Consider the following 21657-nt stretch of genomic DNA (forward strand, 5'->3'; position numbering starts at 1 on the left):
CCATCTTCCATCTTAATGTTCCATGCAGTATATGCTAATGAAGACTATGCTAATGTGTTCTATAAGGGCATGTAGCATAAAGCCATGGTCAGTGCTTTGAGTAATGTTTTATTGTGTCACTTTTTTTTTCATTTACTAATGTAAGAAACACAGAGTGCAGTGCAATTCAAATGTGAAATCCAGCTAGATTCCAAACAAGTCAAGCATGTAGCAGCATCTCTTGGAGAGGCTGTTGACTGGAGACCATGGGCCTCCTGCTAAGGCAAATAAATCAAATCTACATTACAAACTGTTTCATAATTTAGTTAACTATACACATGTGATTCTTCAAACATGTTTCTTCCAACCCCATTGACACTAGCATTTCTAACAAATGCTAATAGGTTCTAATATCTCGATAAGCATAACATCAGTGTAACTGCTTTGCAGATGGACTTAAAGGACTCCCAGTTCAATAATAATAATGATAATAATACAATACTTAAAAGGCTTCTGAAAAACTTTAATTATGCTTTGAAATTTGTGATTGGATAAATTTTACTATTTCATGCTATCTGCTTCAGATATGGCCCATCTGGAAATTTACCAAGTAAACAGCTCGGGAGGACTTTAATTAGATGTGGGTATGGTGCTGTTCCTAGTCCATTAAATCTCATTATAGAAATAATCTGTCTCTGTTACTCCTTAAAGCAAGTCCCCTAAGTAATTACAAGACAACTATTACAATAAATCACTGTTGTTACCGTGAGAATAACTTTATATCTCAAAAACTCGCTGACATCCAAGCAACTGATTACTGGCAAGTCTCATTCAAATATGTTTAAGCCGCCCAATCTGATCACAACCCTCCTCTGTAAATGCTACTTAATACTTTCAAAGGAAAACCTCACACATCTCCAATCTATTTGGTGTATGTTTGTGCATTATACATGAATGGGAATAACTTTGGACTATTTTTCAGTGTATAACAAGTATTAAGAGGCATTATTGCTGGAAAAGTCTCTCCCTAACAACAATATATTTAACCATTCACACACATTATCTCACATGGCTTACATGCAAATATCTAGAAAATGTCTTTAAAGATGATACCAATCCAGTCATGGACACCAAGTTTGTTTAAAGGATTTTTTTTTATTGCAGAAAGCAATCCAGTTCATCATTAGGCATACCAGGAATGAAATGAGGAATGCAGCGAATAGCCAAACACACCTCATACCCAAGCTTTCACACTCACACTAAACTCTCCAAACGTTGTCAGTCTCAATATTTCCACAAAAATCCAGACCAACACAACCGTGTCCATTGTGTTTCGAACAGCAGGGTAGTGTTGAATGATTGCTTTACATAGTACCGATGGTAGAAACCAGTGCATGTGGCTGCAGTGTGATGCATTACATGGTAACACAGCACTGTGCTGTAGAGTTCCCTCTGAGTGAAATTCAACACAGGAATGAGGTACGACAACAGCACGCAATAATACAGCAGTCACAGGATTGTAGCAGGGCCATCACACATCACAGAGAGAGAGAGACTGGTCAAACGGAAGAAATGCCACAGCTTAAAAAAAATTGAGCTGTTTTTCTAATTTCAGGAGAAAATGAGATGAAAATGCAGTGTTAAGATTGAGGAATGTCAGCCGCAGGTGTCTTAACAGCCATACAAGATCAGATCTTTGTGAAATTGAGATCTATGACAAAGTTTGTGAATCCAAAAGAAGAGCAAAGATAGCATCTATGCTGTTATCTACGCTGATGCACAGGAAAGTGCGATGGCCAATCTCTCTCTTTCTGTGCAGCTCACTGAATTAAAGGAGTTCAGTTACAGTCGGATCAAACCCACAGCACTGCCATTAGCCTAAACACTTGCTGAATGGATGTAGCCAAATCCTGCACAAAATAGGTCTCCAACAGCATGTAATGATAATCTTTTATAGTAGTTAAAACACTACAGGTCTAACCCCTGAAACAGCCTAGTCCAGCAATACAGGATTCAACCCCCTCCTCCCGCCCCATTGACCATGAAATACCCCGCTGGCTGGGTAGAACCATACTAATTAAAATCATATCACTAAGACATAATCTAATCAAAACCAAGTTCCGCTAAATGAACCTCAAACAGAGCCTGAATACTGGTAACTGCAAAATTGCGTGAAATGTTGGTTCTACCCATTCCACTTCTATGATCAAATAATCCCACAAACCGCATCCCACTCCCATCCCACCCCTCTTAACCACAGCTGTGATATACTGTGGTCTATAATGAAGATTTAGAGCGGTGTAGGTTCTTAAATCTCCATCTGCCCTGGGAGCCAAATGGCTGCTCCAGTGAATGACATCATCAACAGTGTGTCTGATTTGTTTTATCGTCCTGTGGCCCAATGACCTTTCCTGAACTTTGGCATCTCAGCTGTGAGGTCACTTATCAATGAACAGATTGAAAACCAATCAATGATTATACCAGAATGCCCCTACAGGCTAAGGGAAACAACTTTTTTTTTGGTTTCTAAGAACTACATGCAAGAAAACGATCAAACCAAACCAAACCAAACACAATCCTAGAATAACAATACTGAGGAACGAGTTGCATGGATGAACAAGCAGAGCAGAGGCACAGCATGGAATAAATGAATATGCTCTGTATATTATGGGGAGAGGGAAAAAAAGTGAATGAATGGGAGAAGTTAATGTACAGATATGTTAATGACACGAGGAGTGGAGATGAAGGGAAAAGTGAGAAGGAATGCAGATCAAAATAAAAAAAAAGGAATGAAAGTGCACTGGGGTAGAAGGGGGGGAAAAGCAAGGGATGAGGAACCACTTGTTATTATTTCTCGCTGCTCGATCTTTCCATCACTCGCACTCGTTTTCTCGGAGGACATTGTACATGTTGACAGTGAGGCCAGACGGCATTTCATCCTTCCTTTTTGGGTGTCCAAACCCCTCGTCTTCATCATCCCCATCTCTGTCCTCGTCGTCATCTGCGTCCCTGTCTCTCTCTTCCTCCGGCTCGGTGCTGGACTCTCCATCCTCCTCCTCGTCCCTCTCTCCTGCCCCATCGTCTTCTGTCCTTCCTTGCAGAGCCATAATCTCCGGCAAGTCTGGGTGATTTTCCCAATGCCCTGTAGATCATAAATAATACAAGAAATATATATAAATTATCTATCTATCTATCTATCAGCTTTAGACAGCAGAATTGTACATCACAATATCCCCAAATCACCATATAATGACGATAAGATTCCACTGAAAGACAATAAACAACATTGAATTATTGCCCAGCTGTACATAGCAGCCCCTTCCATTACCTCTCAGGCAGCTGTAGCCAGTTGGTCTGAGGCAGAGGCACAGTCTGCCATCAATGGCCAACCGCAGGAGACTGTTAGCTGCACGGTACACATCGTTACGAGCCGCCTTTGCTGTCTTATAGCCTCTCCTCTCTGCCCAGGCTGAAGAACGGATGGAGACGGAAAGAAAATGAGCAATAAATAACAGGTGTTAATGACAGAAAAAACAAGTTTGGCGATATTTTAAAGTGGCAACTGGCTCTTTACTTGTGAATGAACGTTAAAGTCATTTATGGGCCACAGCTTAGTTGCCTTTTTAAAGAAAGTGGGTAGTTGACTTCTCAATATTTTTACTTATTGAGATTGAAAGATCAGAAGAACATGGGAGAGTAGGGGAGTAGGAAAGACATAAGAGAAAAATGTTCTGGCTGGATCCTAGTGGGATGCTAGGCCAGTAAGGATGTATTTGATTTCAGAAGTCTACAACATTTATGGGCGCACGGCTTAGATGTTTCATGGCACTGAGGGAGGCCTTACCCTCACACACATCCCAGGCGGTCCAGCTGAGCTCTTCAGACCCTTGGTGTTCTAGGTGGGGCGGGAGCTCCAGCAAGCTGGGATGTTTGAGCTTTAGCACAGATAGGAAGAGGGTCCGCTCGCACAGATAACCAACCGAGCTGTAGGGCTCCTGCAGCTGAGACACTGGGTAGATGCCTGCCAGAATCTAGAGAAAATAAAAACAAAGATGAAGATGGAAGATGGGGGGGGGCAGCCCTCACCACAAGACAGCCTTGGATTCATTGGAAACCTTTGAAAGCAAAAAGTGGGAATATATAATCAATAATACATCCTCACCTAAGAGGTTTTTCTTAAAGTATTCCTCTGGTGTTGGTGAAAGTTTGCCTCATTTTCCTGATTGGCATGTCTCCCTTATGAAATTGCTGTTGTTTTTATTTCTACCTTTAGATAGAATAAATATTTTATATGTCCTGCATTTTACATGATTATCCTAACTTTTTAAAAGCAAAAGACCAAATTAACTTCTTGTTAACAGTAGCTCCAACTAATTAGTTGGACGAATTGTGAAATGATAAAGCTGACTTCCACTCAGACTATTTTCAGGCAGAAAAACACTCTTTCACAGCTGAACAGCAAGTAATAAGCAACCATGCAGGATGTTAGTGATTGGTGAGAAATGCCGTGGGACTTCCAATCGAAACAAACCCACCTTCTCAGGTGAAAGTGAGGAGTCAGTCAGGAACTACTTTTCATAAATCCTACTTTTTAAAATGTATATTGTATGCTTTTATGCTACTATTGTACGCTTACATTTTCGACCCATAAATCTCCTCCATTACTACACATCTCTAAAGTTTGATTTGATATTGTAAATCATACATGTTTATTACTTATTTATTGTATATTTATACTAGCTGCATTTATGGATTGCTGCTAAATGGAAATTCATTGTACTTGTTACAATGACAATAAAGAATCTAATCAAATCTAATGACTAACGATATCATGAATGGGACTGAATGGCATCTACAAGGTAGGGAACACCCGTCTCATTTTAGCTAATTGTATGATAATGGCTTGTACACATCCACAGTAATTTCGTAAGGGAGAGAGGCCAATCTGGAAAATGAGGCTTACTTTCACCAACACTGGAGGAATTGTGGAAGGAGAGGAAGTGTGCTATTCAAGACAAATGAAGTGTGATATCAAGCCTAGATGGGAAAGTAAACTCAAAGGCACAACCAGGCTCAAGTAAACAAACACACACACGTACCTGTAGCTGTTTATTGACACGGGAGGGGAAGACCAGTCCAGGGCAGTCGCACAGTTTGACCGTGGGGGTGAGGTAGTACGTCTGGAAGTATTTGGTGTGGCCTGGGGTTCGAGACACGCTTACCACTTTCCTCCCCACCAGGCTGTTTATAACAGATGACTTACCAACATTTGGGAAGCCTGGAAAGAGAGTGAGAGTGTAAGATCAATTACCTCACATCTACAAAACATGGCCTTAGCTCAGTTGGCTCACATTAGACTGAACTCTATCCAGGGTTCAATCCATCCTTGGCTACATAAATGTCTACCTATGCAGCCCAATGTGAGAACCCCGTCTTTGTAGAGCTCCTGGGATGGGCTGCTCATCTCCATAGCGGCATCACTATGGTGCTCCACCAGCACCGACTCCGCCCCCTCTTCTGGCCGCTCCCCATCTGGTCGCTCGGCAACAGCATCTCTCTTGATCTTCTGCTCCCAGCTGGCCAGGTCAACTGTGAAGAAGCAAAGAGGTAACACTTTGAGGGTCAGCACACGTGTACATGTGGAAATAGCCGTGTGTACAGACTAGGCAACTGACAAATTCCTGAATTATTACAGCTTTATTTTTTACAGCTTTATTATGAGGATCCAAGATTAAAAGTAGACAGACTCCCACCTTTTCCAGCGGTGATCTCCTGACAGGCCTTCAGGATATCTATAGGACCTCCAGCTTGGCTCCAGCCTGCCTTCCTCCTCATCCTCTTCTTCTGGAGCACTATACACCAGCAGACAGACAGACAGACAGACAGACAGACAGACAGACAGGGCGTTATTCTTGTGACAGCGCAATGAGAGCCGCAGACATACACACAGGAGGTTATTCTGGTGATAGTGCAGTAAGTTCATCACATGGCAAGTTTATTTCAATTGCAATGCTTGGTTTATCTCAACTATCTTACCACTCAAGCCTCTTGCTATCCCACCAGTTTCTCCCTACCTACCCTCCCCCTAATCACCTGTGCTGTAGGGTTGTCCAGGGTGGGAGGTGAAGCAGACAGTTTGGAGGTGGGGGAACTGGGAGGCCAGGTAGTGTTTCCAAGCGATCACTAGTGGAGGGGGACACAGGTCGGCTTTGTTCAACACCAGGACCACCTGCTTCTGCAGATCCCCTGTGATGTAGTGGTACAAGGCTGGGGGGAACTGCAGCACCTGGGTGGAATGCATGAGAAAACACCTAGTTGAAATGGGCAAGTATGGCCTACTCAAAGAAACTGATTAATAGGAAGAAGACTGAGTTTTGCTATTTTTTACTTTGCGTCACATTTGGAAAGTCTAAATTGAGGTAGTGAATTAACTGCACCTAAAATATGTCTGCCATATCTGTGGCATGAAAGTTAGAAATAAAAAAAAAAGTGTGGCAGTAGTTGACTCCTTATAATTAGTACCCACTGCCATGACCTATATACCAATCTCTCTCTGTAGCTTATTTGTTTACTTTTCTTTTCTCTTTCCAGGATACATCATTTTACATGAACCATCCTTTACATATAAAAATATGGTCTGTTATGCTGTGAAGTTGAAAATTGTAAATTAAAACAGATAAAAACATGTCAGGAATTCAGATAATTGTTGCGTTTGTCTCCATCTAGTGGCCCTGTTGCCCCCCAAAGCATTTGCTATACGAGATCACCTACCGGGTGCCTGATGTCCACGATGAGCAGGATAACATCAGACATCTCTAACACTCTCCACAACTGCCTCCATGTCTGACAGAAAGATAAAGGGAGTGGGGATAGGGGTTAAATATTGTAAGCAACGGGGAAGGGAGTGAGGGTCTACGGGTTCACAATTTATATACTCAGAACCACATTTTGGTTCACAATACATTAGGTTAAAAAATAGTAAACTCACAACAGGAAAAAATTGAGATTTTTTGCCATCTTGGGCTCGTTTTTATTATTCTAGCTCATGTAATTCTGTATCTCTGAATATTATAAAGACCATATCCAACAGGCAAGTCAAGACAAGCAGCTAATTCATATGCATGTTATTTTTCCACAGTTTCAATCCACAGCTTGATTTAAAAAAGTGAGAGTAACAACAGTACACTGCTGGCTGCCCAAACCCTGCTTCTGTTGAAGTGTGGCTCTTGAGCTCAGCCTACGCTTTGAAATGAAATGATCCACTGGGTTTTAATTTTGAAAATGTTACCATTTTTCCAGCCTCAACACTAAGCAGTAACACAGCATTTAAGATATATTGGTGCCTTGTCCTTAGTGGAAAAGAACAGTCAATCAGGTAAAATAGATACATCATTAATAGAATTTCAGATCCCTACATGATCAAACTTTGCCAAATTTAAATATTCAGTTCACAGTGTGTCCTGGACTTTTCACATGCCATTTTGCTCTGCCTTACAGCCTTAGCAGTTAGGTCTTTTAAGGTGAAAAGTGGCAAAGCAAGCCTGTTGGGTAATCATCTGTTTATAGGCTACTCATTAACAGCAGATTCCTCCAGGCTGTTACCTGGCATCAAAGGGTTCAATGCATCAAGGCTTCACAGAGTCTGTCAAGTTGCTTCAGTCACTCACCTCCAGATTGTGCTCAAAGTGGCTAAGAGAGCCGGGTGGGTTTCTGGAGTGCAGGTCATCCAAGTACTCTCTGTATGACTTCTCCTCTTTCCTCAGCAGTTCCTCCCGTGTCATCTCATAATTCCAGGACGGTCGTCGTGGGAAACCAAGACCTGGCAGTGGATAATCAAGTTTCCGCTTGTCAAGCAGTGACCCACTCTATTAACCTACTCTGTTCATCTGTTTCACCTATTTTGAGACTAGTATGTTTGAAGACATTAAAGAAAAAACACTGAATAGCCAAACCTTTCTCTGTGGGGTAGATGTCACTGATGTCAATCTCAAGTTCTTTGTCTGACACTGGCTGCAGAACCTTCTCTCTGGCAATCTTCTTCCTCTTCTCCACCTCCTCTTTATTCTCTTTCTCGAAGTGCAGTCTGAACCTGAGAGGAGGAGGAAGAGGAGGAAGTGTCAGTAAGATTGTCTTAAGTATTTGCCTTCCTTTGCTTTGTTTGTTCGCTGTGTTAGTGTGTGGGTCGACAAGTGTGGGTTTCTATAGCTGACAACTGTCAGACACGATTTTGATCATTTTCAGTACATGCAAATTCCTAACATGATCTAGCTTGTCTAAATTTAGTTTTATGTGGCCTCTTTTACTTTTATTATCTACAGACTCTGACACACTGCTCCAATTATAATTTTTGTAACTGAACCATTTTTTTCTAATTCAAGCATGCTGCCACTGCTCCAGGCACTGCATCTGAATTTCTCCAAAAGTCAAGAAATGACAGACATGCCCTATGTTTATAACATCCAGTACAAATCAGAATTTATCTCAGCAGATCTAAAATCTTTCACAAGGCCACATGTTGGTAAATTTCCAAAGTTAGTAATGATGGTGACAACTCACCTGTTGGGATCATGTCTGCCCTCTCTACTGAAGGGCTGCTGGTTTATTCTCCTAATAATATCAGTGGTCTCACTGTCTGAGGTATCCGACTGCCTCTCTCCTCCTCGCTCCACACTGGCATTGCGACTGCTGGGCCCCGAACCTGTGTCACCTGGGAGACAGGGGCATGGGTCATGAGTCACACGTAGGATGCAATACTTTACAATGACAACGACACCATTACCATTTAGTCTGTCTCTCTTGTGTATACAGGGATTCCAGCAGCACTACATTATCCTACAATTCTGTTGAGAAGTGCTGTTTTTGTGTTAACAAGCAATTCGATGAACCAGATAACTCATTCTATATCCAACAGAATATACAAAGTACACACATGGCAGTAATCAATTAAGCTAATTACTAACAAATTCGCATGGGAGTGATCCCTGCAGCCTGTATTTTCCCTCAAGTTTATATTGTTTTGATATTGCATAACTCTGTTATAAGTATAAGCAGCAACGTTAGTCAGAGTTACTGCCACGGGACTGTCTGGGGAAAACAGAGGAAGTTGTTTACACTGGACTGAGATGCTAGTTGACGTTAATTGTTGACCACAGACTGAATGTCTGTTGTAGAAACTGCAGCTCAAATGAATAACATCTTCCTCTGCCTGCATTGCTAGCTTGCTGTCTCCTTGACTGGCTAAGCTAACGATAGCGTTAGCTGTCAATGACCGTGTCCACGAAAGGGCACTGAAACACAGAGACACGGCATATTTTAACATAACGTTACCTGCTGAAGGTAACAGTAAAATGTTGTTTGTGTTTACACTGGTCATGATCTAACGGTAAGTTTGACACTAAATCATCCGACACTGTTTGTCCTTACACAAACCATGAAGGTTTACCTTACAAGCTAAGTAACGCCTGGTGGGTAAAATCTCACTTTAGTATACACAGACACAAACACACACAAACAGGTAGCTGCTAAACAACATTTAGCCGTTAGCTGTTTCGCTAGCAAACGCTAGTTACGTTAGCTTGGCTTCAGAAGCACGTAACGTTAGCATGGAGAGGTAAATATAGTTACCTCTCTTTCTTTCCCGTTTGACTTGTAGCTGTTTCTTCTTCTGTTTGTTGCTGAATGGCTTTTTCCGAGGCATACTTAAAAGAAGCTGGAAATATATATATGTACTTTATATAACTACCTTCGACACCTAGCTAGCCACGCTGCTATCTTATTAACGGTATTTACATTCGTGAAGTTTCTCGACTCCTACACTTTTCAGTGACGCCATATCCACTGCAGACTGCAGAGAATGGTGGACCAAACCAATTTTCAGCGTTCACAAACTGACGGATTTAGTGGCCACAGGTGTAATATCCGCTATTTATTTATTTAGATTATCTTATACATTTCAACCCACGATGTATGCATTACATACACCCTTACTCTGGGTTTCAATTTATATATGCCAACATAAGCTTGGCTAAACTGACAGGAAATCCCTCCTTCATTGTTGGTAAAGTCCTCTTTGTAAACAGCCCGAAAATTTGCATGACACATTCCAGCAGAGCAGACAGAGATAGCATGTATAGTATATACTGAAGAAAATGTATATACTTTGATGCATATAAGCAGCATGAGGCATCCAGACGACTGTGCCTTACATAAGCAGTACTTTTGTTTGTTTCCCAGTTTTTCTCAGATGTTGTTCTTAATAGCAAAAGTAAGAAATGTTTAAGAGACTGAATTATATGCAATCAGTGTACCATCAGCAAGGCATTTAAATGAGAAATAAGGAAATTCCAATTCACAATTAGACTAATATAGAAAAACGCCAATGAGAAAGATTTGAGAGGTTTTATTGTATCATAAGCAGAAAAAAACACTAATCTCAGACGTGTCAGTATGTCTATAAAGGAGCATTATAAACATTGGTATAGTGGAAGTATAATATCAAGAACACATTTGGATAACAATGTTATTTTTAGGACATACACACAATAAAGTAATACAATAAGGATTACATGAAACATGAACCGGCTTATCACTTCCCTCAAGGTCATGTGAAGTAAAAAGGCCTACAATTGGGTCCAGACAGGTTATATGGATTACCACATCCTTTTAACACACAATTATATTGTATAAACTGGTATGTATATATCTATATATACTTTAATTTGTTCTTTTTTTTCCTTTCCAGAAATGGAAATAGCTTCATCTACTTCCCTTTTTAAGTAAAAAAAAAATCATTCGTTTGGGCATATATTTTACAACATGGTAGAGGTAATAACACTGATGTAAAAACTGAAAGTATCTGTATGAAAGTATAAAAAATTACCTTCACAGTTAACTAGCAGTTTCATCAACAAAGAGACCATAAACTGATATGGCCAATGCTGTAGGCTATTTATAGGGAAGAGCAGGAGGCCATGAAATAACACAATAAAGAGAAACACTGTCTCTTTCACCCTCTTCCTCATAATACCATCACTGTGATGGACTGAAACATACTTTATTGCAGCCTTTACATGCACTTCTTAATCGTCAGACCAGACAGCAAAGCAAAAGGAAAAAATCAAACAAGGCAGAAAGAAAAAAAGTGACAAATAATACAAAAAAAACAAAACAAAACAAAAAAAACCTGTAGTCTTCAGTACATCTCCCAAATTATTTTTCCTGTCTACCTCCATCCATCATTCAGGCACAGTCATGTGTTCCAAAGTTCTTGTATCACCTTAGTATTGCTTTTATCCTTCAGCTCTCCATCCTCCTATTCATGTTTTCTGATTTGACTCTACTTCCCTCCCTCCCACAGCCCCTCCCCTCCTTTCGTCACCTCTAAGAGTTGAGGTGCTCCACTTGAATGGTGGATGTTGCCACAGTGAGACAAAGGTCCTTGTGGGTCGTTATGTCAGCCACGCTGACTGGTTTGTACTGGATGTCACTGGCAGACACTGTCTTATACTGGTGCAGGTCGAATGGACAGGAGATGCTCTCTGTCTGGGGGTAGCTGCCCTGGCTCTGTCCCTGCTGTCCTCCGTTCCCGGCTCCTCCGGGCCGACCCGACCCGCCGTCTGCGCTGTCTACTCGGCTCTGAGCTCCACCCTGGCCCTGGCTTTGGTTCTGTTGGGCCTGCTGCGCCGCCGCTACCGCTGATGCCGTCAGCTGATCTGGGTTGTGTTTCTGCATGTGTTTCACCAGATACGTCTCCTGAGATGAGGGAAGGAGAGGTAGAGGGGAAGAGACAGCAGACACATGATTACGCCATGTAAAGTAGGTGCCAGGTGTCTAATGCCAGTGTTGGGTTTCAAAGTGTTTGATGTGGCAATACTGTTCAAAAGTGGATATTTGTCTTACCGAGGTGTAAGTGCGGTTGCAGAGACCACATGAGTAGAGCTTGGCGTGTTTGACTGTGTGTGTGGACAGGTGCACCTCCAGGCTTGCTGCGTCTGTGTATCCTTTATTGCAGTTGGAGCACTTGTACGGCTTGTCCTTGTTGTGTTGACGCCGGTGGGACTGGAAAATAACAGGCCAATGAAACAGATGCTAAATGCTTGCTTGTTTCTAAAAGAGGCAAACAATGAAATGTCCTATAATACAGGTAAAAGCAGGGAAACATGCATGCCATGGTTCTAGGAGAAAATTCAATTATTGTTCACCTGTAGGTTTGAGAGTTGCGTGAAGGATTTCTCACAGCCTGGATGGACACACTTGTATGGCCTGTCTCCGGTGTGAATCCTGAACAAAAACACACACGTAAATAAAGCACTCCTATCACTTTCAGACACATTTTTACAATGGTGATCCAACCTGACCACAGAAAGACACAGAGGCAAATGAGAAACCCAAACCCAGTGATTCACTTACCTGTTGTGCTGCTGAAGGTGACTGAGCTGTCTGAAGCACTTTTGGCAGTAGGAGCAGGTGTACGGTTTCACTCCCGTGTGGATGCGGATATGCTGGGCCAGGTAGCTGGAATTGGCAAACGACTTGGTACAATGGGGACACTTGTGGGGCTTTGACTCAGTGTGGTTCCTGATGAGGACAGAAGGGAGGGTGAAAGGGAAAGGGAAACAGGATTGTAAGAGCAAGGGTACATGAAGGAATGACACATGATACTATGCATCACACATGCTGCAAGCTGATTCCCAATGGGGACGAACTTAATTTATCAAAACCTGTCAGGAATGGCAGTCAATTAAGGGAAAGAAATGCTTGGAACACTAAAATGTCTGGAAATTGTCGACCAAGTCAATTCAAAATCTACAACATGTACACATTCTACAGTGCTCAGTGGAGTGTAAATTTTACCTGAAATGCTTTTAGTTGCATGCATTAACAGGAACTTCCAACAATGTCACACAATCACAGAATAACAAATGCAAAAGAATAGATTATTTTGACATTGGCATTTTTTGCTTATGTGTTTTTGGTCCAGCGGATTTGGATGTATGATATTTGAACAGTTGAGATTCTACTGAAATAGATTTACAAATCATTAAAATATAGTAATGCTGACTTAGAAGCTATTCCAAATACATCCATCCACAAAATCTAAATGCCTCCAGAAATGACTGTAGAGCGGTTTGAGCATAAACAATAAAAAAAAAAGCTGCATCAGAATGAATATTAAATGAGTGCAGACAGCGGGAAAGCAGACCATGGCAGCAAAAAGATTTCCATTGCAGCTGAGAATGCTCAATCATCATTCAATGGAGAAGGTGAGGAAAAAGCACTGATAAGGTAGTTAGGATACCAGACAATAACACAATGGGCTGAATGGAAAAGCACAGTGGACAGTGGAAGCACAGCCTATAAAATCATCATTTTAGCATGTATTCCTAAATGTGTTTGTGTGTGTTTGTGTGAGAGAAGCAGAGGTGTAGAAGAAATGACAGAACATGCAGACAGAAGAAACATGAAAGGGCATGTAAAGCGGGGAAAATGTGATCCAATGCAAACGTGCAAGGACGCACGGAAGCATGAGCATTGCGCACGCACAAATGAAATAAGAAGGAAAAGGTCAAATATTCACATTGTATCAATCAATATCTCAGAACTCCATGCATTTTAAATAGCCATTCTGATTACCTTATAAATTATGCAAAATCTTTTTAAGGACAAAGCCCAACTTAAAAGGTGCAATTTGAATTTGAATTTTCTGAAAAAGGTCACTTCTGGATGAAATTACTCAGCTGCATGCGTACCAACATCCATATAGCAATGTAATATGCATCCGCACACACACTTCCCCATTGGACTAGTAGGAAGGAGACAGGGGTTTGGGCTTCTGAAAGGGACTTGGCAGGACAAGGAAAGAGGACAGGGAGTATAGGACAGGGGTGGGACGGGGGAGGGGGGGGGGGGGGGGGGGGGGAGGTTAGGGGGGTCTGCAGTACCGTGTGTGCTGCTGTAAATGACTGAGCTGCCTGAAAGATTTCTGGCAGTAGGAGCAGGTGTAGGGCTTGGCCCCGCTGTGGATGCGGATGTGCTGGGCCAGGTAGCTGGAGTTGGCGAATGACTTGGCGCAGTGAGGACACTTGTGAGGTTTGGCCTCTGTGTGCGACTTGGAGTGGATCTGCATGTCAGACTTACTGAAGAAGGTCGCCGCACACATCCGGCACCTACAGGCGGAGAGACACAGAAACGGGAGGGCGGGATGGAAGGACAAGAAGGAAGGAAGAGGGACACAAATACAGAGAGGGAGACAAGAGAGAAACAGAGAGAGGAAGACGGGAGAGATAAAAAAAAAAAGAGAAGACAAAGGTCGTTGGAAGGAGACAGGGAAATGAAGCGATGACCCACAGAGAGAAATTAGATATGGCAGACAATGAAACTCAGTATTAAAACGAAAAGGACAAAAACGAACGAAGAAAGAAGTGGGTTAGAAAACAGAAACAGACAGGTAAACACAGGGAAAATGACAAGGGCGAAGTCAGTGAAAATTGAAGGGGAAAGGTAGATACTATAAAAGTGAAAGAGAAAGACACAAGAGTATTTGAGAGATCCCACGACTCGAAGCGCATGCAATATAAAGACAGAAATACGAAAGAGGACATCAGAGAGAGAGAGTAGGTGATGGTGTGTGTCCAGTGTGTGTAGACTGCAGAGGCAGAGAGAGCGTCTATGAAGCAGAGAACAGGCATTGAGTTTCTGATGTGCAGATACATTAACATCAGCAGAAATCTGTGTTCTGCCACAACATGCAGTGAAGCGTGTTTGCAAGTGCTGTGTGTGTGTGTCAGATGCCTATATCCAGCAGCGCCCAGTGCATCTAAAGAAGCCGAACATCTCTATGCTGATTTCGACAGGACATAGAGGCACAAGTGTGCTTGCATTCCGCAGCTAGAACATGGAAACATGGGGATGCACAGCAGGTGGTTTTTTTGTCCGTTCAGTGACACCATACCTGTACGTCTTGGTGCCATCTTTCGCTCCTTGGTCTTCGTCTTCATTTGATAGGTCATATGGGTCTCCAACATGATGCTGCAAAGACATGACCTATCAAAAGTCAAATTATAAGAGTTTGATTACAAATTTATTGTGTCAAATGTCTCTTTCTGTGTAGAAATGTCTTACCTGGCCGCTGGCTGTCAGGTGAGCCAGTATTAGGGTTTCATTTCCTGCTGAAAGCGTGTGTCCGCCCACAGGACCCACCCTAGGCAGTGTCGTCTTCTTCTTTCTGCCTCTTTTGGAGGGTGTTGGCATGACGACCACATGGGACATCCCATCCCCTTCTTTTTTTTCTAAAAGGGGATTAACAGCACCAGGTTAAAGAAGTGAATACATTACTGATGATGATGATGATGATGATGGTTGTGGTGTGTGTGTTTGTGCTAGGTTTAATACCAAACTCCCAGTTTGGTATGCACCTTGGTTTTGGGACCACAGCATGGTATGCATTTGGCAGAATGGAAAATGAACTAAGGCTTTATTGTCCTCTGTAATTTGGGATGTTACAATAGCTTTTTGGACAACTTAACAAAAAAACACCCCATTCAATTTAACCATTCCCTAATAGACCATAATGAGTCATAATTAAACCACAATGTTAGCCTGCTACTGTGCTGAATTTTCCATTCATCAGTTGCATTGTTGTATCAGTGTACAGCCGCTCTTTGTGGTGTACTGGCCTTTTCAAAATCCTCCTGAATCTCAGCAATTGAGCAAGTGAGAGTGCTCCAAGTCTGAATAATAAGAATACTTTTGAAAATGTCAGTCTGCCATGTAGCTGGAGGAGTATGACCTATTTGAATATTGTTGTAAAGCTCTGAATATTACTTTCTGCAGATCAGGAAATAAAAACATACCAGCATTGTACGGCCAAGTCGTGACAGCATCTTGTGCAGATGGAGGCCATTCTCATTTTTGGCCAAACCATTTCATTAAGAGGGGCAGAATCATAAATTATTTATTGGCTCAGCTTAGATAAGAAATTATACTATTTGCTGCTCATGCTCTGCTTCTGTTGGTGTGCATCTCCTGGGCAGTTTACACTTTATAATGGAAATGCTCTATTGAGTTTATAATTCAGAAACACCATCAAATGCAAATTGAACAAAATAAAATTTTATTTTCCCCACACAGAGAAAAGGACACTCAAATAACGCCACCCACAAAAAGCCCATAGGCCTGATAATATTCCAAATCAAGTTTCAGAGTTTTTCGGTCTCCTGACTCCTGAACCACAAGGGAGTCATACCAAACTGTTTTTATATATGCAGGGCTGTCAAATAAATTTTGCACTTTTGCGGTTCTGCTGATTCTTCCAACCTCAAAACGTTAGGAGCACCCACATTTTTTTTTCGGTGCACCCCCTAAAATCATGAAACGCCAACTTTTTTGAATCAATTATGGATTCAAAACAGCTTTAGCCAGGATAGGGTGTTGCCATAATACAACGACACTCATCGTTTTTTGGAGGGGAGTCCTGCAATTAAGCTGCCCTTCATCATCATCTGTTATCTACCACACATCAAGAAGTGATTAAATAAAATAAAAAGGCTTGTTTTCAATCAACCGATGGGCTAACCTGCCTTAATTAGTACTTCTGATGAGTCAACAAAAAGTAGGTATCTCACTGATCCTTGACTGCATGACTTTTTGCATTTCTGTCCATACTTGCAAACACAATAGTTGAGGCATTTGGTGAAGTTTAGGTTTCTTTACTACGACAGCAAAGCAAACAGTCTACGGTCTCCTTTCTTCTTTGTTTGGCTTCATGAGTTAAGGCTAAATGATGGTATAGATTTGTGTGCTTGAATGAGATTTAGTCAGGTGTGTACCAGTCTTGTCGAGAGAGAAAGTTATCGTTCTCACCATATAAAAGTCAATATATCACCTGCACATTTGTCGCACCCTTTACAGATACCATGTCATCACTGAATACATTTGTGGCATTCTATAATTTCCTACGTTTCTTTCTTTGTTCAAAGAAACTTAACTGTTATAATCACACTGAAGAGCACACAAACACATTTCTCAACAAGTGACGGTAGGCCTACAAAGTTGCTAATTGAGTGTTAAAACTGTTCCAGGGATGATGAGTCTCTGGCTTTTATTTACATTTTGTGTGCACTTTTTCCACCTTAATAAAAAGGCACAATTGAGGTAAATAAAGTAAATGTGTCATTTCATGGGGTAGAAACCAGATAAAGTACACTGCTAACACTAAATATTTGTACAGACCAGACAGACAAGACAGACAAGTATTTGCAGTCACACTGGTGCTCTGAAATTTCCAGGTCACACCGTTTAAATTTAGGTCACCAGCAAAATGGTCACATTTAAGAGGCATACATATAGCTATATCCCTTATATGTGTGTGTGTGTGTGTGTGTGTGTGTGTGTGTGTGTGTTTTACCTGCATTTGGAGCATGGAGTGCTGAAACAATCATGGTTGTTGTTGGATGACCAGAGACAAAGGACTGAGAGGAGGTGGGAGAGACTAGTGTACCCTGAGGAGTTGTGATGACCAGACCCGCTACACACAGAGACAGAGACAGACAGAGACAGGAATAGAGAGTGACAGAAAGAGGGAAAGAGAGAGAGAGAGAGATAATAACACATTACAAATCTCTCCTAAGGAAACCGGAGGTGACTGCGAAATCCATGAATTCCAAGTCGTTGTAGAAAACGTTCTTCCGAATTTGTCTTAGAGAGAATGAACTTCAAGATCACAAGAACAGTTTGAGAGTTGTGGCATCATTTATAACATTCATTTTCCCAGCTGTTTCTACCGGCTGTACTATAGACCAGTGGTTCTCAACGTGGACTCCGGGGACCACCAGGGGTCCTTGAGGGAGTTCCAAGGGTCCCGAGCAAAACTGATGAATTGTTAAACCTCACCATTATTTCATTTACAAGAAGTTAACACAGTTGGAAAATGTAGAAGAATGACTATTTTGATCATAGTGTCACTGTTATCTCTCTACCTACAATACAGATAGTCATGCAATTCTGGGCAAAATCATATCTAACAATAAAAATATTCTCAAATTTGGGTTTGAGAGACAAAATCTATTCGAATGGGGGTTCGTGGCCCTAATGTGGACTAAATTAGGGGTCCTTGATATGAAAAAGTTGGAGAATCACTGCTATAGACTGTAGCACTGTTTGGACAAAATATGTAATTCTCGCGATTAATCTTGGGGCTTTCTATTTCGTTCTTGTCCGCCAAGTCACCATCTGATACTTCCTCAACATTTTGTGGTTCGCAAGTAAACTTCCGACTTCTAAGATCTCAGATTGAGGAAGCCCCCTAAGGCTTGCCCACGCAGAGCCAAGCTCACCTGCTGTCATGATGCCTGTGGAGGGGACGGGGACCACCGTGATGTTCTGGGTGCTGTGTGGAGGGTGCAGGTGTCCTCCGCCCCCAGGCTGCCCTCCCCCCTCCGGCTTGGTACCGGGGATGGTGAGCACAGCTGTTTGGTAGTGCGAGGCGGAGGAAGGAGCGAAGGACACATTCTTGTCCTGTTGCTCTTTCATCTTGTTCAGGAACATGGCATTCTCAAGCTGTCAGTAGAGAGGAGAGGAGTGTGTTTGTGAGTGTGTTATGGTTATATACCACACAACCCAGATTTCTACTATAGCTTTGAGTGGCAGAATAAGATTCACATGGCCAAACATGTAGGTATTTAATTCTTCATTAATGTGACAATGTGTAAAAGAGCCAGTTAAAACAGTTCAACCGGCCATATATAGATAACAGCTCACCTTGTTGTACATAAAAGGCAATAATTCACTTGACTAAGCAGACAAACCCAGATGATGCTGAGGCTCTCTAATCAAGTCATTAACAACACCTGCATTAAGTTTTCCCCACACTAATAACAGAGGAGAAATGACTGATTATGACTGATTATGTGCCGTCTTCTGTTTTTCCCCACAGCGATGCAGCCAGGATGCCGTGGGCATCAAGAGGCAGATCCAGGTCAGTCAGTCAGCTGTCGGGACACGTCACTACTCTAAACCTCATTTTCTACAAATCATGCCTGTTGTTTATTGAGCAGTATCTACTTAAATAAAAGAACTTAATGTTCCATTATTGTTCAATTTTAAGCTTCACTATGAATCTTAACATCATAGCTGCAAATTTTCTCCACTTGTCTACTTCCTCTTTCACTGCTCATTAGGGTTAGCTCAGGAAATACACATCTACCAAAAGTTAGGACTTTTTGGTCACAATCCACAACTGTACAGAATCTGTACTTGTTCTCTTTGTATGTTAAAGAACAAAATGTAAAACTTCCAAAAATCTGGCAATTTAATGTTGCCCTGCTTATTGGTAAACATGCACACCTCACAGAGTTTGATTTTAGACCTTTTCTGAACTACTAGGGTCTAGATTTGCCATACATATGATCCAACAGGCAGCGCTTACACAAATAAAATCTAAATGTTATGAACTGATTTGCGCTAAACTGTCAGATTTTGCAATGCTGTTCAGAATGATTATCTCTCCAATATAAAAGGACAAAGAGATAACGACTACTGATCTGCAAGATCTTTGACAAAATGATGGATTAATACAAACTTGCTCAAATAATCAAAAGTCAGTGATGGAAGGAGCTTCTAGTTCACATCAGTCCTAATGAAATCACAGCTACTTGAGGTCTTGTCCAGTCTTACCTGTCCTTGCACAGTGGGAACAGGAGACCAGAAATACGAGGAATTGAAATGAGAGTCTTCCATCATTTCTGCAATGGGACAGAAACAGCAACAGTTAATTTCTCTGACAGACATGCCCAACACTACCTGTGGTTGGCAGTAATAAATATGACATATAAAGACATAACCAACAGGCCACAGCTAATAAAGTGTATACTAGACCATAGTGTTGGTGAAGGCCATGCGATGCTTGCCAGCTATTGTACTGATCATGCTGCAGTGACTGTGAATTGGAGTAGTAGATTATATTACTTTGAGGAACAACTGGCGAAGCTCCAATTAAAAGATGATATCCACACATGTGCGTGCACCGACTGATAACAAGAATTATAAAGACTTAATAACTAACTGATTGGAGGAGGCAGTGACAGGAAGAGAGCTCAACAAGAGCCAACCATTAGGTTTGAATAACAAAAAGAACATGTCGGTCCCTGAGATCAAGGTTTTCTCCGGCACGTTGCCCTTTCTGTTGTCTCATACTCATAACATTTGACATTATGCAGCTGAGATTATGCTAATGAGCAATCATCCGTTCGTCTTCCGTAACTTTATTACAAATATGAGCTATGGATTTCATGAATTTGGACACCAACGTAATTGGGCTAAATTCGGTGGTATTTGCAGCAGATCCAACTAGTTTGTAAGAAGTTGGCGTTGTTTCTTGATAGAGGCACATTACGTTAGATGATGTGCGAAACATCAACTACCCAAAGCTTTGAAGAAATGACACAAATCACACTTCAAATGTTTACAATACGCCGTACTGCAAGAGTGCGACTCCATTTCGTTCCTTGCATCCTATACGCATAAAGATAGGCCCGACTTTCTGATTAACGCACAGTCGCGGAGAGCAATATCTGTCTCTCCGGCGCGCTCCTGCTTGGGGAAAATAACAAGCAAAGCAAAAAAAAAAAAAGCTGAAGGATAAAAAAAACCAAAGCGATGAGGAAAAAAAACCAATAGCCCATCTCACAGACTTCCGGCTGTCGAGACGGGGTGGAGAGGCGGCTGGAGAGTCGTGCAAATACACCACGAAAATACTACAACTGCATGACAAATAGTGGCGTTTACCGGTGCTGACGACTCCGTCTCCTTCCCCGGAGTTCCCGTGGCTCGGGACAATCTGGAAACTGATTCCAAATGTGTCCAAATTCTCGCAAATAGGCGAAGTTTTTTTTTTTCCCTCTTCGCGTTTTTTTTTATTTTTTTTTTCTCTCTGGTAGAGCAGCTGGCTGTCTCGTCTGAGCTCCACTTCCTCCGGATAAGGTCGTCAGACAAAGGAGTGTGTGTTTGATGTCATTTCCTGCGCGTGAGGGCCAATTAATTTAAAATGGCAAAATACAAGCTATCGACCGTCTTTGATTGCTTTTATTTATAATAGTAGACGTGTCCCAAAAATCTGTACGTTCGTAGCAAATTGTGTCATTTGAATCAGAACCTTAATTACTCTGGTTTTGCTGTAACAGTAACTTTGGGCTGGGCGTTGTAATAATCGAGGGAAGAAGCGTTTAATGTTGCCTTCAGGTGCTGTCGGAAATATAAAGCTTCAGAGTTGAAAGCACATGAACGAGCCAACTAAGTGGTACATAAGACTGAGAAACTCGGAATTTTCTATGATACCCAAGCTGCCATGATGTGACGTTTAGGGGGCAGATAGCATGGAAGCCGTATCAATAGCCTAATTGATGGTAGCAAATTATGTATTATATATAGATAATTAGTATTGTATGTTTCTATTTCCACTGTGCAACTTTTAGTTGTCATGCATATATATATATATCAGCTTTTGTCTAATAAAACAATTAAACATCAATTGCGTTCCTCTTCATCTTGCCACTGCAACACCAAGTAGCTCTGTGCCACTTGGTTTTCTAAAAAAAAAAAAACGGCCACTAAAAACTGTTTTTGTCACAGGGCCTTTTTTATTTTTTCCGTCCATAAGCGCATGAATTCGCGAAAACTCGGAAG

General features: G+C 41.6%; 2 protein-coding genes across 5 annotated transcripts; both read right to left on the reverse strand.

Moving 5' to 3' along the window:
* Nucleotides 1-1146: 1146 nt before the first annotated feature.
* gnl1 (guanine nucleotide binding protein-like 1) lies at nucleotides 1147-9780 on the reverse strand. The gene is made up of 12 exons (XM_071908971.2): nucleotides 9604-9780; nucleotides 8536-8686; nucleotides 7932-8068; nucleotides 7647-7798; nucleotides 6751-6822; nucleotides 6073-6265; nucleotides 5733-5831; nucleotides 5386-5568; nucleotides 5079-5257; nucleotides 3824-4010; nucleotides 3308-3448; nucleotides 1147-3121 (listed from the first exon to the last, which is right to left on the reverse strand). Exons 1-12 carry the CDS (start codon nucleotides 9674-9676, stop codon nucleotides 2853-2855), a joined length of 1836 nt encoding a protein of 611 aa, XP_071765072.1. The 5' UTR covers nucleotides 9677-9780; the 3' UTR covers nucleotides 1147-2852.
* A 583-nt stretch (nucleotides 9781-10363) lies between these two features.
* On the reverse strand, nucleotides 10364-20933 carry znf384b (zinc finger protein 384 b). Of its 4 annotated transcripts, none has more exons than XM_071909686.2 (11): nucleotides 20761-20933; nucleotides 19651-19718; nucleotides 18312-18534; nucleotides 17384-17503; nucleotides 15100-15266; nucleotides 14930-15021; nucleotides 13920-14144; nucleotides 12388-12555; nucleotides 12180-12258; nucleotides 11878-12036; nucleotides 10364-11730 (listed from the first exon to the last, which is right to left on the reverse strand). In XM_071909686.2, exons 2-11 carry the CDS (start codon nucleotides 19714-19716, stop codon nucleotides 11359-11361), a joined length of 1671 nt encoding a protein of 556 aa, XP_071765787.1. In that variant the 5' UTR covers nucleotides 19717-19718; nucleotides 20761-20933; the 3' UTR covers nucleotides 10364-11358. The 4 variants fall into 4 exon arrangements, with proteins under 4 accessions (XP_071765787.1, XP_071765794.1, XP_071765802.1 ...); XM_071909693.2 differs by having other exon boundaries at nucleotides 14930-15006; nucleotides 20761-20932; XM_071909701.2 differs by lacking the exon at nucleotides 13920-14144 and having other exon boundaries at nucleotides 20761-20932.
* Between the last annotated feature and the right edge of the window lie 724 nt (nucleotides 20934-21657).

The sequence above is a fragment of the Centroberyx gerrardi genome, chromosome 12 (assembly GCF_048128805.1).
Source record: "Centroberyx gerrardi isolate f3 chromosome 12, fCenGer3.hap1.cur.20231027, whole genome shotgun sequence".
Classification (NCBI taxonomy): domain Eukaryota; kingdom Metazoa; phylum Chordata; class Actinopteri; order Beryciformes; family Berycidae; genus Centroberyx; species Centroberyx gerrardi.